This window comes from Dendrobates tinctorius, unplaced genomic scaffold (genome assembly GCF_039654945.1).
Source record: "Dendrobates tinctorius isolate UK_male_01 unplaced genomic scaffold, ASM3965494v1 ptg000155l, whole genome shotgun sequence".
NCBI classification, from domain to species: Eukaryota; Metazoa; Chordata; class Amphibia; order Anura; family Dendrobatidae; genus Dendrobates; species Dendrobates tinctorius.
Genome location: NW_027361822.1, coordinates 16484958 through 16502023, shown reverse-complemented (window position 1 = coordinate 16502023; position 17066 = coordinate 16484958). Strand labels below are relative to the sequence as shown.

General features: G+C 41.2%; 1 protein-coding gene across 6 annotated transcripts in view; it reads left to right on the top strand.

Moving 5' to 3' along the window:
- Positions 1-11660, top strand: part of LOC141051042 (uncharacterized) — a 181085-nt gene extending 169425 nt beyond the window's left edge. For 5 of the 6 annotated variants that reach the window (XM_073547853.1, XM_073547852.1, XM_073547855.1 and 2 more), the window contains exons 2-7: positions 3625-3774; positions 3904-4083; positions 4166-4289; positions 4373-4470; positions 4669-4759; positions 9862-11660. In XM_073547853.1, the coding sequence (XP_073403954.1) occupies positions 3625-3774; positions 3904-4083; positions 4166-4289; positions 4373-4470; positions 4669-4759; positions 9862-11309 (2091 nt within the window). In that variant the 3' untranslated portion in view covers positions 11310-11660. The remainder of the gene's footprint in view (positions 1-3624; positions 3775-3903; positions 4084-4165; positions 4290-4372; positions 4471-4668; positions 4760-9861) is intronic. The other variant, XM_073547854.1, reaches the window with a different exon arrangement.
- The last annotated feature ends 5406 nt before the right edge of the window (positions 11661-17066 follow it).

Below are 17066 nucleotides of genomic sequence, written 5' to 3'. Positions count from 1 at the left end.
GCTGATCATAACAGCTTGCACTATATAGGAGAGAGAGGACCCTGCTGACCATAAGAGCTTCCACTCTACAGGAGAGATGACCCTGCTGATCATAACAGCTTACACTCTACAGGAGAGAGAGGACCCTGCTGATCATAACAGCTTACACTCTACAGGAGAGAGAGGACCCTGCTGACCATAAGAGCTTCCACTCTACAGGAGAAATGACCCTGCTGACTATAACAGCTTACACTATATAGGAGAGAGAGGACCCGTGCTGACCATAAGAGCTTACACTCTACAGGAGAGATGACCCTGCTGGCCATAACAGCTTACACTCTACAGGAGAGATGACCCTGCTGATCATAACAGCTTACACTATATAGGAGAGAGAGGACCCTGCTGACCATAAGAGCTTACACTATATAGGAGAGTACTGCGCTGACCATAAGAGCTTCCATTCTACAGGAGAGATGACCCTGCTGACCATAAGAGCTTACACTCTACAGGAGAGATGACCCTGCTGACTATAACAGCTTACACTATATAGTAGAGAGAGGACCCTGCTGACCATAAGAGCTTATACTCTACAGGAGAGAGAGGACCCTGCTGACCATAAGAGCTTATACTCTACAGGAGAGAGAGGACCCTGCTGACCATAAGAGCTTCCACTCTACAGGAGAGATGACCCTGCTGATCATAACAGCTTACACTCTACAGGAGAGAGAGGACCCTGCTGACCATAAGAGCTTCCACTCTACAGGAGAGAGAGGACTCTGCTGACCATAAGAGCTTCCACTCTACAGGAGAGATGACCCTGCTGACCATAAGAGCTTCCACTCTACAGGAGAGATGACCCTGCTGACCATAAGAGCTTCCACTCTACAGGAGAGATGACCCTGCTGATCATAACAGCTTACACTCTACAGGGGAGAGAGGACCCTGCTGACCATAAGAGCTTATACTCTACAGGAGAGAGAGGACCCTGCTGACCATAAGAGCTTATACTCTACAGGAGAGAGAGGACCCTGCTGACCATAAGAGCTTACACTATATAGGAGAGTACTGCGCTGACCATAAGAGCTTCCATTCTACAGGAGAGATGACCCTGCTGACCATAAGAGCTTACACTCTACAGGAGAGATGACCCTGCTGACTATAACAGCTTACACTATGTAGGAGAGAGAGGACCCTGCTGACCATAAGAGCTTATACTCTACAGGAGAGAGAGGACCCTGCTGACCATAAGAGCTTATACTCTACAGGAGAGAGAGGACCCTGCTGACCATAAGAGCTTACACTCTACAGGAGAGATGACCCTGCTGATCATAACAGCTTACACTATATAGGAGAGTACTGCGCTGACCATAAGAGCTTCCACGGCTCATATACAAAAAAATCAATCCTTAAAAGATACTTTATTAACCAATCATTAAAAAGTTTTCAAAACTTCAAAAAACAGGCAAACAAAAATAGGCTTATTGCTGATTTTCAAAATCCAGCCCATTTAGATAGGAGTCAACAGGGTGATTAGGGAGAGCCGCCGAGGAGCGGGGGCGCCATTTGCGTATCAAGAGGGTGCCAACCACCGCTGTCAGGTCGGAGAGAGATATAGGGCCCTATAGGGACAAATAGGTTTGTGACCCTCTACCTGACATTGGAACGACTCTCTAGTGTTTGTGGCTGGATTTTGAAAATCAGCAATAAGCCTATTTTTGTTTGCCTGTTTTTTGAAGTTTTGAAAACTTTTTAATGATTGGTTAATAAAGTATCTTTTAAGGATTAATTTTTTTGTATATGAGCCGTTGAATAATTAATCCAGAATTATATTTAAGAATTTTTGTTACCATAAGAGCTTCCACTCTACAGGAGAGATGACCCTGCTGACCATAAGAGCTTACACTATATAGGAGAGTACCGTGCTGACCATAAGAGCTTACACTATATAGGAGAGTACTGTGCTGACCATAAGAGCTTACACTCCACAGGAGAGAGCACAGACCCTGCTGACCATAAGAGCTTACACTCCACAGGAGAGAGAGGATCCTGCTGACCAAAACAGCTTAAACTATATAGGATAGAGAGGACGCTGATGACCATAAGATTTTACATTATATAGGAGACAGAGGGAACACCGTTGACCATAAGAGCTTCCACTCTACAGGACAGATGACCCTGCTGACCATAAGATTTCACACTCTATAGGAAAGAAAGAGAGAGGACCCCGCAGACCATAAAAGCTTACACTCTACAAGAGAGAGAGGACACTGATGACCATAAGAACTTACACTCTACAGGACAGAAAATTATACTGACCATAAGCGCTTTCACTATATAGGAGAGAGAGGACCCTGCTGACCATAAGATCTTACACTATATAGGAGAGAGGACCCTTCTAAGGACCAGATGTTTTTATTGTCTTGACAAGTAAAACCATAGTCTTTCAAGAGGATGTACTTAGTTATTCTCATGACTGTATGTGTATTGCAAGTGCCCCCCCCACACACACAAAAGTGGATGCCTCATTATTTCTCCACTATGATACAGGAAAGATATATATATATCTTTGTACCGTGTTAGCCAGTAGATAGAAAAATATTCAGAATTGAGAGTCCTCAGTGGTTGTCTCATCTATTGCATTTTTTCTGTGCTGTATTGTGCATAAAAATGTGCCTCTTCAGATTTTGTATTAGTCAATGCCTGATGAAGAGACCTGAGTAGTCTCGAATGCTTGCAATGTGTTACCATCTTTTCAGTTAGCCATTAAAAGGTATCAACCACTGAAGACTCTCAATTCTGAATATTTTTTTATTTCTCCACTAGAATTCTCAACAATACAAAATCTACAAATATCAATCATGCACATGATTCCCTATGTGATATATTCTTTATACCAGGGTTCCCCAACTCCAGTCCTCAAGGCCCACCAACAGGTCATGTTTTCAGGATTTCCCTTGTATTGTACAGGTGAAGCAATTATCACCTGAGCAATACAAAGGAAATCCTGAAAACATGACCTGTTGGTGGGCCTTGAGGACTGGAGTTGGGGAACCCTGCTCTATACTGATCATGTTCCTTAGAGATACACTCGGGATACAAATCATTGTCTCTTTCAGGGTAAACCCTTTGGAGTTAAAGAATCTAAATTAAAAAATCCATTTGGATACAGTTCTAGACATTTTATTATATAGTCACCCTTCTTACAACTTATGGGAACTTCCTCTAGCCCAAAAACTGATGTCCCTTGAATTGTACCTATGTGTGTTTCTATAAAATGTTTTGATAAAGGGCGACTTGGTAAACCTCCTGATATGTTCCCACAGAGGTTTTTGTATTGGCCTTGTACGTCCTACAACAATTTGTTATTATCACAATATAGTAGTACTGTTCCCTTGTAGTTATTTGCTCTTGCATGCGTGATCATTGTATGTGAAGTATAGCGTTGGTGGTTGCTATCCCTGTAATCATTTGCCATACGTATTAGTAACACCTCAGTGGCCAGTGATTAGCTGCAGCTTTCATGTGAATGTGTGGCATGCTTCAACTTTAAATATGGAGAACCTGCTTTGTACCTCCTGATATGTTCCCCCTTTTTTCCATAAATTTTATTTTTTATGATTACATATTTTTCATCTTTTAATATAGATTCCAACAATATCGGCTCCTCTCAGTGTAGATATTCTATATAAGAGAATTTTCATGATTGACCCATCAAGGATGGATAGGTACAGGGACAAGATGGTGGAGAGGATATTACACCTCACCCTAGAGATCCTCTTCCGGCTTACTGGAGAGGTGAGAGATTCTGATGACGTCACATTACATCTTTCTTATCTATGGGAATAACAGATGGAGAGAACTGGAGTGGTGAGGACTCTGGAAATGTCTGTAGTGAGATTTATTAATATGTCTCTCCATAACCAGGATTACACAGTAGTGATGAAGACCTCTAGGGAGCGCTGTCAGGACCCTGTGTCTGAGGGATGGGGAAGATTCCTGAGCCCAATCATGGGGCCTACACCTCACCCCCTGAGACATGAGGACATCAATGACCAGAAAATCCTAGATCTCACCTACAAGATGATTGAGTTGCTGACTGGAGAGGTGACACTGCTGGGAATGCTGGGACATTATACAGTAATGCTATCAAGGGATGGGGGGATGACGGTATTATTGTATGTGTCAGGTTCCTATAAGGTGTCAGGATGTTACAGTCTATTTCTCCATGGAGGAGTGGGAGTATTTAGAAGGACACAAAGATCTGTACAAGGACGTCATGATGGAAGTTCCCCAGCCCCTCACATCACCAGGTAATAGACAGGACTAAATACACACGGCCTATAATTATCTGTATGTAAAGAATGAATTCAGTCCCTGTATGTGTTTCCTCCAGTTCTATCCAGTAAGAGGACAACACCAGAGAGATGTCCCCATCCTCTTCTTCCTCAGGACTGTAAAGAAGAAAATCCCAATGTTCTTCAGGATCATCAGGTAGATGGAGAGAAGGTGTCATGAGATCCCCCCTATGATGTGTAGATAACTGTGAAGATCTTGTGCTCAGTCTTGTTTTCTCCACCAGTATTATATGTTTTATACTTGTGTAATGAGAACGGTGGAGATGGCAGGATTAGAGCTGATCATAGAGGTGACTTCTCCACCTGTCTGAAACTTTTACAATATTTGTTTCAGGGTGAAGATCTGACCCATATTAATACCACAGAGACATATGTGAGAGGTGATGAGTGGTGTAAAGAGGAGATTCATACAGATAACCGCCCAGGTGAGTAGTAACCATTATAGGCAGAGAGGTCACGGATTATTCTGTCACTGGCTGCCACCATTTTGTATTACTTGTCATGAACTCATTGGTCTTTCAGGTTTTGCAGCTTTAGATTGAACCCATTTGCAAAATTTCTAAATAAATATGGATGAAAATATTACATTTTTACAGATTGTAAAATAAGCATAATAGAATTAGTCTTACCAGTAGTTTGTTTTCTAGGAACTCTCCATGACAACACCACATGTTACATAGATGGCATTTTGATCCATTTGGATAGAGTGCTTTTTGAAACCGTTCTTCCTTTTTAGGAAACAAACTATTGGATGAGGATACAGAGCCTTGCGAAAGTATTCGGCTCCCTGGAACTTTTCAACCTTTTCCCACATATCATGCTTCAAACATAAAGATACCAAATGTAAATTTTTGGTGAAGAATCAACAACAAGTGGGACACAATTGTGAAGTTGAACGAAATTTATTGGTTATTTTAAATTGTTGTAGTCAAAAACTGAAAAGTGGGGCGTGCAATATTATTCGGCCCCTTTACTTTCAGTGCAGCAAACTTACTCCAGAAGATCATTGTGGATCTCTGAATGATCCAATGTTGTCCTAAATGACTAATGATGATAAATATAATCTACCTGTGTGTATTCAAGTCTCCGCATAAATGCTCCTGCTCTGTGATAGTCTCAGGGTTCTGTTTGAAGCACAGAGAGCATCATGAAGACCAAGGAACACAACAGGCAGGTGCGTGATACTGTTGTGGAGAAGTTTAAAGCTGGATTTGGATACAAAATGATTTCCAAAACTTTAAACATCCCAAGGAGCACTGTGTAAGCGATCTTATTGAAATGGAAGGACTATCATACCACTGCAAATCTACCAAGACCCGGCCGTCCCTCTAAACTTTCATCTCAACCAAGGAGAAGACTGATCAGATATGCAGCCAAGAGGCCCATGATCACTCTGGATGAACTGCAGAGATCTACAGCTGAGGTGGGACAGTCTGTCCATAGGACAACAATCAGTCATACTCTGCACAAATCTGGCCTTTATGGAAGAGTGGCAAGAAGAAAGCCATGTCGCAAAGATATCCATAAAAAGTGTGGTTTAAAGTTTGCAACAATCCACCTGGGAGACACACTAAACATGTGGAAAAAGGAGCTCTGGTCAGATGAAACCAAAATTTAATTTTTTGGCAACATTGCCAATCAATATGTTTGGCGTAAAGGCAACACAGCTCATCACCCTGAACACACCATCCCCACTGTCAAACATGGTGGTGGCAGCATCATGGTTTGGGCCTGCTTTTCTTCAGCAGGTACAGGGAAGGTGGTTAAAATTGATGGGAAGATGGATGGAGCCAAATACAGGACCATTCTTGAAGAAAACCTGTTGGAGTCTGCAAAAGACCTGAGACTGGGACGGAGATTTGTCTTCCAACAAGACAATAATCCCAAACATAAAATCTGCAATGGAATGGTTCACAAATAAACGTATCAAGGTGTTAGAATGGCCAAGTCAAAGTCCAGACCTGAATCCAATCGAGAATCTGTGGAAAGAGCTGAAAACTGCTGTTCACAAACGATCTCCATCCAACCTCACTGAGCTCGAGCTGTTTGCCAAGGAAGAATGGGCAAGAATTTTAGTCTCTCGATGTACAAAACTGATAGAGACATACCCCAAGCAACTTGCAGCTGTAATCGCAGCAAAAGGTGGCGCAACAAAGTATTAAGTTAAAGAAGCCAAATAATATTGCACGCCCCACTTTTCATTTTTTGAATTTCAACAAAAATTTAAAATAACCAATAAATTTCATTCAACTTCACAATTGTGTCCCAGTTGTTGATTCTTCACCAAAAATTTACATTTGGCATCTTTATGTTTGAAGCATGATATGTGGGAAAAGGTTGAAAATTTCCAGGGGGCCGAATACTTTCGCAAGGCACTGTATGTTGGTCTTTCCTCCAGGTCTTTGTAACTACTTTTTTGAGTATAGTTCTGATGAGGTAAAACAAATAGAATTCTTCTTCCTTTTTGTTGGTTAGTTTTTTGGCAGAAGGAAGGTAAAAGGATTGCTTCTGACATGTGGATTTTTGAAAACCACCTTGGGCAGTGTTGTGCGATATTGACATAAAGTTTTGTCTTCCTGACCCCCAGAAGTAGCTCATGCGAAACACATTTTGTATCTCCAAAACTTTTCTAAGGATGCCAATTCAGGAGCATAGTTTGGGGATTTTAGACACTAAATCTGTAGATACGTATCTCTAGAACAAAGTGCCTGCATTTACCCTTCTCTTCTGGCAGTGGTTATGGCAATCTGAAAGGCAGTTAATCAATGGTGATGGAAGATAGAGGTTCAATGAGATATGAGGAGAGACCTTTTAGTATTAAATGCAAGTTCAATTGAGGAAATAAGGTAGGAGTTTGAGGATATATATGAATGCCAGCTGTAGCAAATCTTTTAATCCAATGATTACTGGCTAGATCCTGTTCAAAATGTGAACTCAAGGCTAAAATCTGAACTTTTAGCACATTAGGTTTTAATCGTTTTTCAATGCCATTCTGAAGGAATACAAGATCTCTGTGGTGTTAAGACGAAAAGAATCGGGAGGTTTAGACCCACTCTAGTTAGAAATTTTCTTCCAAATCTTGTTATAAAAGGAATTGGTACTTTTCTTTCTGCTTCACTGGAGTGCAAGTATAACTGTGTATTGCAAACCTCCACTTTTTAGAAGTGGTCTTTCAGGAACCATACTGCAAGAGACAATTTCCCTAAATCTGAATAGAAAATGGGACTTTGGTGGAGAAGATTCTGGAAGAATGAAAGATTCCTCCAAGTTAAAGCTATCTTTAGTAGGCCAAATATCATACTTCCTACTCTTATCTTCTGAAAGATCTCCAGAAGTGGGATGAGGGAAAAGACATATGCGAGGGTCCATTTGTGAAGTAGAGCATCCACTCCCAGTGAAGCATCTCTTGGACTTAGAGAAAAGAAGAATGGAACTTTGGTATTTCATTGTTTGGCAAACAGACCAACTTCCACTAGACCACACATCCTGAATATTAACTGGATGTGAGGGTTCCATTCCCCTGGATCTAAATCTTTTTGGCTCAGGAAATTCAACTCGGCATTGTCTCCACCTTTTTAGAAGAAGAACACATACTCAGCTCAACTCCATACATCAAAATCCCCCGCACCTTAACTACAACACTGTCAGCTCAACTACCTCAACATACAAACATTTACACTTTACACAACCATCGTTTCAATTTTTTTTTTTCTGGCATGACCAATAACATAACCTTAAAGGTGTCTTAGGGTACTTGGGACACACAGCATCTGTGAAGTTCCTGGTTGCTTTCTCTCCAGCTCTGCACAAATCAGGCTAATCAGTGTTGGGCAGGAGGAGAGAGCAGTTTAGTGATCGGGAAGGACTGCCTCCAAACTAAAATATGCATACACTTTTTAGCAAGATTTTTTTCTGGGTAAAAAGTGCGTCGAATAGTCAAAAAATACAATAATAGTATAACATGACTCATAGCTCACAACTGTCCTGAATCTAGCAGCACTGTCCTGATTTCCACTCTGTGTCTGTGATGTGTCTTGTCTTCACAGCTAACTGCATGTGTTACTGAGGAGAGAATTTTGCAAAGATTGGTCAGTTTCTACTTTACCACCTCTGAGAGAGGCCGCCATCAGTCTGTGCACTGTAGAAATTTACATTCATTTCATTATCTCTTCTTCACTCTTCTTGAAGTCTGATTTTTCCCGGGATTCAAACATCCAACCTTTTGCATACCAGGGTGCATCTTAAGCAATAAACCACAAACTGCAATGTCAGGTGTAGATTACATTTCTCTATCTGAATGTGACTCGTATTCTTCATTACAGGCAGAGTGTGCATGTATATAGAGATACATCTCCATATACCAGTATATTCCTATGTACCTGTATTCTAGAGGCCCAAAAAAAAGATTTTTTTCAGTACTTCAAGTGGTAACTGTAGCTGTTTCGATATGCCTATATGACTGATAGCACCCTTCAGCAGGGTGGCCTTGCACCTTTTTAGTGCTATTTACCTGCAGATTAACCCTATAGCTGCAGGTTAATAGCATTATCCAACATCACAAATTCCCTTTAACAAAGCGGATGTGATTTCATTAAAACTCATGCACACAGTACGTCTAAGGGCTCGTTCACATGAGCGTACAGTATAATTCAGATGAGTGCAATCCGATAATAGAAAGGATTGCACTCGGACCAATGTTATTCAGTGAGGCAGTGCAGATATGTGGGTTTATTGCTTCTATAGGCAGCCTGAAAAAAATGCACCAAAATGCTGCTTCAAATCTACAACAAAAATGCATCACTAATGGTGGAAAATAAACCTATAAAAATGGAGCAAAAACTAAATAAGCAGCAAAGATTGTTATTGTGTAGTTTAGTGCAGGAAAATGCAGAAAAAAAACAGTATTTATGCTACATGTGAATGCTGCCTTTAACACAGAAGATTATTATGCAAAAAAAAAAGCCAAAAACGTATATGTGAACACAGCCCCACAGATGTTTTTTGGCAAAATGGCACTTGGACAAAACTACAGCTCATCTCACAGTAAAGGAAGACCTCGTATACTTTAGTTTAGGTAAAAATGAAAAACTGATCACTGCTGCAACTATGAATAAATGAAAAAATCCATAAGTAAGAACTCTTCTTGATACAAAGAAACAGTCCCAGGGTATATGCACCACTATCCCAGGCAGTTTACTGAATGTCCCTCACATTCACCATACCCCATCTGTCATCTCCTGCCAGGGTTGGGAGAAATGGTAAATAATTGTGACTATAGGGGTGTGGTTAAGGGCATGTTGCATAGTTTGTCCCTGGTTTAGCCATACTGCATAGTTTGTCCCTGTTTATCTTCTACAAAAGTTGGGAGGTCTGCATGATTTTACCTAGTGTTTTAGCATGAGGCTATGTTTGTGGCAGACTTTTCTATCTTCTACTGAATTTTGCCCTGCAATTTGTATGGAACTGTTTATATAGACAAACTATAAAATATCCATAAAATAAGATTACATTATATAAAATTTTTCAGTTTTATTCTCGGCAGGAGACTGTATCAGGACCTTAGAGGTACATATACTATCTTCAGATTTTAAAGACGAAGCTCATGAAATCACACAAGATGCATATGAAGATCATGCCATTATCCCAGATATACCATTAGACCTTGACAGCGAAGATCTATCATCTGATTGTGTCCAACAGGGCTCATCTTCTGATTCACTAGAGATTGATAAGAAGAATAAAAATGACCGAAGAGATGACGAAGATAAAATGTCTCACAAAGGGGATAAATCATTTACATGTTTAAAATGTGAAAAATGTTACATAGATATGTCAAGTCTTGATAAATATCAGAAAAGTCACACAGAAGCAAAGGAATTTTCAAGGTCAGAATGTGGGAATTGTTTAATAGCTGGTTCAAAAGTTGATATAAATCAAATAATTCACACTGGAGAGAAACCATATTCGTCTTCTGAATGCGAGAAATACTTTACCGTGAAATCACACCCTACAACACAAGAGAGGAGTCACACTGGGGAGAAACTTTTCTTATGTTCAGAATGTGGAGCATGTTTTAATCGTCAATCGAATCTCTTTAGACATGAGAGAAGTCACAGCGCGGAGAAGCCATTTTCATGCTTAGTATGTTTGAAATATTTTGCTCGGAAATCAAATCTGGTTGAGCACCAAAAAACTCACACAGGTGAGAAGCCGTTTACATGTTCAGAATGTGGGAAATGTTTTTCTTGGAAATCAAATCTTGTTGACCATCAAAAAACTCACACAGGGGACAGGTCATTTACATGCTCAGAATGTGGGAAAGGTTTTCCATGGAAATCCAATCTTGCTGATCATCAAAAAACTCACACAGGTGAAAAGCCATTTACATGCTCAGAATGTGGGAAAGTTTTTTCATTGAAAAAGAATTTTGTTTGCCATCAAAAAACTCACAAAGGAGAGAAGCCATTTACATGTTCAGAATGTGGGAAATGTTTTACTCGAAAAACATATCTTGTTGACCATCAAAAAACTCACACAGGAGAGAAGCCATTTACATGTTCAGAATGTGGGAAATGTTTTAAACTGAAGTTGGGTCTTGTTATACATCAGAGAACACACACTGGGGAGAAGCCATACTTGTGTGCAGAATGTGGGAAGTGTTTTAACCAAAAATCACATCTTACTGTGCATCAGAAAAGTCACACAGGGGAGAAGCCGTTTTCATGTTTGGAATGTGGAAAACGGTTTCCTGAGAAAACAAACCTTGTTAAACATCAGAAAACTCACACGGGAGAGAAGCCATTTTCATGCACTGAATGTGGAAAATGTTTTGCTCAGAAATCAAATCTTGGTGATCATCAAAAAATTCACACAGGTGAGAAGCCATTTTCATGTTTAGCATGTGGGAAATGTTTTGTGCAGAAGTGGGGTCTTGTTTCACATCAAAGAACACACGCAAGGGAGAAACCGTTCTGACACTTAAAATTTTTGGTTAAAATGCTTCATGAATTCTATCTTAACATCAGAGAAGTCACATGGGAAAGAAGTCATTTTCATGCTGAGAATGGGGGAAATGTTTTCCTAGAGTATCAAATCTTGTTGACAATTACAATATTGAAATGGGGGGAGAATCCATGTTCATCATTCCTTAATGTGGCAAATGTTTTAATGCTACCTCAAAAATTGTTAGTAGAGATGGTTGATTTCATGTGAATCGGACATGTGTCAAAGTTTTAGGAATTCACTAAAACCTGCATGGAACAGCTTAACTGACCACGACCATTTTACATATTACATCAGTCCAATTAAAAAAATTTTAGACCTTGATTGAATTCCTCGTCTCTCAATCCTGATACAATGATACAGCTGATCCCAAAGGCTGTCATGCACATTATATACAGTGAGGAAAATAACTATTTTAGGTCAGACGTTTCCTGTAGTTCTTGACCAAGTTTGCACACACTGCAACAGGGATTTTGGCCCACTCCTCCATACAGATCTCCAGATCTTTCAGGTTTCAGGTCTGTCACTGGGCAACATTGAGTTTCAGCACCATCCAAAGATTTTCTATTGGGTTCAGGTCTGGAGACTAGCTAGGCCACTCCAGGAACTTGAAATATTTCCTACACAGCCACTCCTTAGTTGCCCTGGCTGTGTGTTTTGGGTCAGTCATGCTGGAAGAGCTAGCAACGACTCATCTTCAATGTTTTTACTGAGGGAAAGGAGGTTGCTGGCCAAAATCTCGCTATACATGACCCATCGATAATCCCTTCAATACGGTGCAGTCATCCTGTCCCCTTTGCAGAAAAGCACCACAAAAGTATGATGTTTCCCCCACCATGCTTCACGGCTGGAGTGGTGTTCTTGAGATTGTACTCATTTTTCTTCCTCCAAACACGGCGAGTAGAGTTAATACCAAAAAGTTATATTTTGGTCTCATTTGACCACATGACCTACTCCCATGCCTCCCCTGGATCACTCAGATGGTCATTAGCGAACTTCAAAAGGGTGTGGGCATGTGCTGATGTGAGCAGGGGAACCTTTCGTGCCATGCAGGATTTTAATCCTTTACTGAATAGTGTGTTACTAATGGTAATGTTTGAGACTTTGGTCCCAGCTTTCTTCAGGTCATTGACCAGGTCCTCCCGTGTAGTTCTAGGTTGATTCCTGACCTTTCTCAAAATCATCCTTACTCCACAAAGCAAGATCTTGCATATAGCCCCAGACCGAGGAAGATTGACGGGATTCTTGTGTTTCTTCCATTTTCTAATAATTGTGCTAACAGTAGCGATGAGTGAACTTGTTCGGAAATTGTTCACCATTCTCAATTTTGTCAGGAAAGTAGCACATTTGGATTCGTGTTTTTGGTTTCCCGAGCATTTTTCCTCAAAGTCATCAAAATTTGATCACAGTTCAGTAAATGATCGTGTTTCCACTAATGTGTTTGTTAGGACTAGGATAGTGGTTCTGTATTATGAACAAGGGGGACGTGTTTTTTGAGGGGAGGGGGTTTTGTATAGGTCAGAGGAGCAGCGGTGTAATTTTTTTTAACTTAATGTGTGTACATTCCAGCAGCCCATCAGGGCACAGAAACCATCCACAGCATCCAGACACATGGACTTCTGTCATTGGCTCCCGAAATCACATGTCCCTCTCCATATAAAAACAGACATGTTGTTTTACTGGCGCCGTCTTCTCAGTGTAACAGCGCATTGGGGATTCTCCTGCTGCTGCAAGGTGTCAGTTTGATAGGATCCTGTCCTGTGTGAAATCAACCTCCCAGCATCTAACTAGCTTGTGCTAATAGTGTTGTGCAAGCAGGAGTCCACATTTCCTACTCCAAAATTGTTTGGGCCAATACTCTGTTGCAGTCAGAACTCAGGAGGCCCCATATGCTAATCAAAATCGTTGGGGCTAATATTAGAGTGCAGCTAGGAGGCCCCATTTGCCAATCAAAAGCGTTAGGGCTAATATTGGGGTGCAGGCATCAGGCCCCATTTGCTAATCAAAATAGTTTGGGTTAATATTGAGGTGCAGCCAGATGGCCCTATTTGCTAATCAAAATCGTTAGGGCTAATATTAGGGCACAGGCACCAGGCCTTATTTGCTAATCAAAATTGTTAGGGCTAATATTGGGGTGCAGCCAGGAGGCCTCATTTGCTATTCAACATCATTACAGTTAATATTGTTGTTCAGGCACACTAGCTCAGAAAATACCGATTGTTCATTTAGTGACAGGTGATTGACAGTCTGGGCCTAGGTCTGTGAAACAGCTGGTAAAAAGAGTGGAAGAGTATATATGAATGAAGGAAAGAAGCATAGTAAACACCAGGGATCACCAAAATTTAGCAAAAAAAATCACAATTTATTCAAAAGCCTTAGAAAAGCACACCACAGAATTTGTTAAAAACAATTAAAAACTAGGACACATACTCCCCATTAGGGTTTGTCCCCCTGAACCCAAAACAGCCTAGAATGTATCAAGCCCATGTACAGATAATTACAATCTTAAATATGCTATGACACTAATGTAAACCCATCAATGAGGGAAAATGATGTACATAGGCATGTAATAATGGAATGAAAACAGCAGCCATACTGTATCACAGTAAATACGTAGACCCCAAAAGGCCAAAATGAAGAAAGGCACCTCCAGTGCCCTGAATATTGCACAGAAAGCCAGTATAATACAGTTGGTAAAATGGTACACGGTGAGGAAATGACAAGATATTATAAATTGTGTCTAGTACTACGTCTGACCACTAGGTGGCCACTGAAGCGTCACATAAGAGGAATATAGTGGGCAATTCCCAGCCCCCCCTGACCCTTCTGCCTGGTAACACTCTGATCATGTTCCTTGTATGGGACCCCCCATACTTTGGCCTTTAACCTTTGTCAGTTTGCACAGATTTACTCGGCGAGCGAGGGTCTACTCTGGTATATTTTGGTATTTGTTATATCATTTACTATTATAGTGTGTGTAGTGAGGGTACCTTCTTTTGAGCTAAAACTTAATCGTGCTCCCTATTATGAAATCCACTCTCTTTATGTGAATTGCCCACATATCCTTACATCACCTGATGTATGTTCCTGGTCAGCACGCACGGCGCATACACGAGAACTGATTGTAGAGCGCAGGCGCCGGTGACGTCACAAGAAAGAGAGGAGGAGGCGGCCAGAGGGGGATGATGGACGGCTGCGAGGCGGTTGAGTCGGGGAGAAAACATACCTCCCTGACTCAATAGAGGTATGGCGGGAAATTTATTTCAGCATTCCTAGGGATAATAAACATAAGAGCCACCTTCACAGAATGCAGAAGTGCTGCTGAAGGTGGCTCTTTTACTTTAATAGGCCCTAGGGGGGTGACAGGTTCCCTTTAAACTTAAATTCAAACCTCTAAATTCTGGCCCAGACCCTGATACCTCATGCATGGCCCATGGCTGACTGCTGCTGGACCATTATCAAATTTCTACTGTGGGTCAATTGTTGCCACTTGTCCTGTTGTCTGTCCCTAATTTGAGCTGTTTGGGAAGCTTTTTGGCTTCCCTTAAAGTATTGTCTATGCTTTTGGTTTTACCTCCCATTGAATTCAAAGGGGTTTGGATAAGTTTAATGAACCCTTCGGTAAACATCCGGATGTTCACTGAATCGATTTGCTCATCTCTAGTCACAAAGACAGATTTCTGACACTGGGCACTACATTGTGACCCAAAATCCTTTAATCCTTTGGTAGTCTTCAGATTTTATGATGTGTTGCAGCCAGTCAGGGCACTCAGTGTCACAGGCAGTAAAACAACTTCAAAACATCTTTGAAACTCCACCACATTTGACTGTAGGTATTGTGTTCTTTTCATTGTACAGTCATGGCAAAAAGTTTTGAGAATGACACAAATATTATATTTTCACATGATCTGCTGGCCTCTGGTTTTTATGTGTGTTTGTCAGATGTTTTTATCACATACAGAAATATAATTGCAATCATATTATGAGTAACAAAAGGTTATATTGACAGTTAGAATGAGTTAATGCAGCAAGTCAATATTTGCAGTGTTGACCCTTCTTCTTCAGGACCTCAGCAATTCTCCCTGGCATGCTCTTAATCAACTTCTGGATCAAATCCTGACTGATAGCAGTCCATTCTTGCAAAATCAATGCTTTTATTTTGTCTGAATTTGAAGGTTTTTGTTTGTCCACCCGTCTCTTGATTGACCACAAGTTCTCAATGGGATTAAGATCTGGGGAGTTTCCAGGCCATGGTCCCAAAATCACTATGTTTTGTTCCCTGAGCCATTTAGTTATCACCTTTGCTTTATGGCAAGGTGCTCCATCATGTTGAAAAAGGCATTGTTGATCGCCAAACTGCTCGTGGACGGTTGGGAGAAGTTGCTCTTGGAGGACATTCTGGTACCATTCTTTATTCATGGCTGTGTTTTTAGGCAAGACTGAGAGAGAGCCCATTCCCTTGGCTGAGAAGCCACCCCACACATGAATGGTTTCAGGATGCTTGACAGTTGGCATGAGACAAGACTGGTGGTAGTGCTCACCTGGTCTCCGAATAAGCCGTTTTCCAGATGTCCCAAACAATCGAAAAGGGGATTCATCAGAGAAAATGACTTTACCCCAGTCCTCAGCAGTCCACTCCCTGTACCTCTTGCAGAATATCAGTCTGTCCATGATGTTTTTTCTGGAGAGAAGTGGCTTCTTTGCTGCCCTCCTTGAGATCAGGCCTTGCTCCAAGAGTCTCCGCCTCACAGTGTGTGCAGATGCACTCACACCTGCCTGCTGCCATTCCTGAGCAAGCTCTGCACTGCTGGTAGCCCGATCCCGCAGCTGAAACACTTTTAAGAGACGGTCCTGGCGCTTGCTGGTCTTTCTTGGGTGCCCTGGAGCCCTTTTGGCAACAAGGGAACCTCTCTCCTTGAAGTTCTTGATGATGCGATAGATTGTTGACTGAGGTGCAATCTTTCTAGCTGCGATACTCTTCCCTGTTAGGCCATTTTGTGCAGTGCAATGATGACTGCACGTGTTTCTTTAGAGATAACCTTGGTTAACAGAAGAGAAACAATGATGCCAAGCACCAGCCTCCTTTTAAAGTGTCCAGTGGTATCATTCTTACTTAATCATGACAGATTGATCTCCAGCCCTGTCCTCATCAACACCCACACCTGTGTTAATGGAGCAATCACTGAAACGATGTTAGCTGGTCCTTTTAAGGCAGGGCTGCAATGATGTTGAAATGTGTTTTGGGGGATAAAGTTCATTTTCTAGGCAAATATTGACTTTGCAAGTAATTGCTGTTAAGCTGATCACTCTTTATAACATTCTGGAGTATATGCAAATTGCCATTAGAAAAAATGAAGCAGTAGACTTTGTAAAAATTAATATTTGTGTCATTCTCAAAACTTTTGGCCATGACTGTAGGCCTCATTCCATTTCCATTTTGCCAATATCTGGCGATACATGACCTCATCCATCCCATCTTCAATACGATGCACTCATTCTCTACCCTTTGCAGAAAAGCACCCCCAAAGTATTATGTTTCCCCACCATACTTCGCGGTTGCGACAGTATTCTTGGTGTTGTTCTCATCCTCCTTCTTCCTCCAAACACGGTTAGTGAAGATGATACCAAAAATTTCTATTTTGGTCTCATCTGACCACATAACCTCCCAGCCTTGTCTGGATCATCTAGATGGTCATTGACGAACTTCTAAACATATTTATTAAAGGTGGC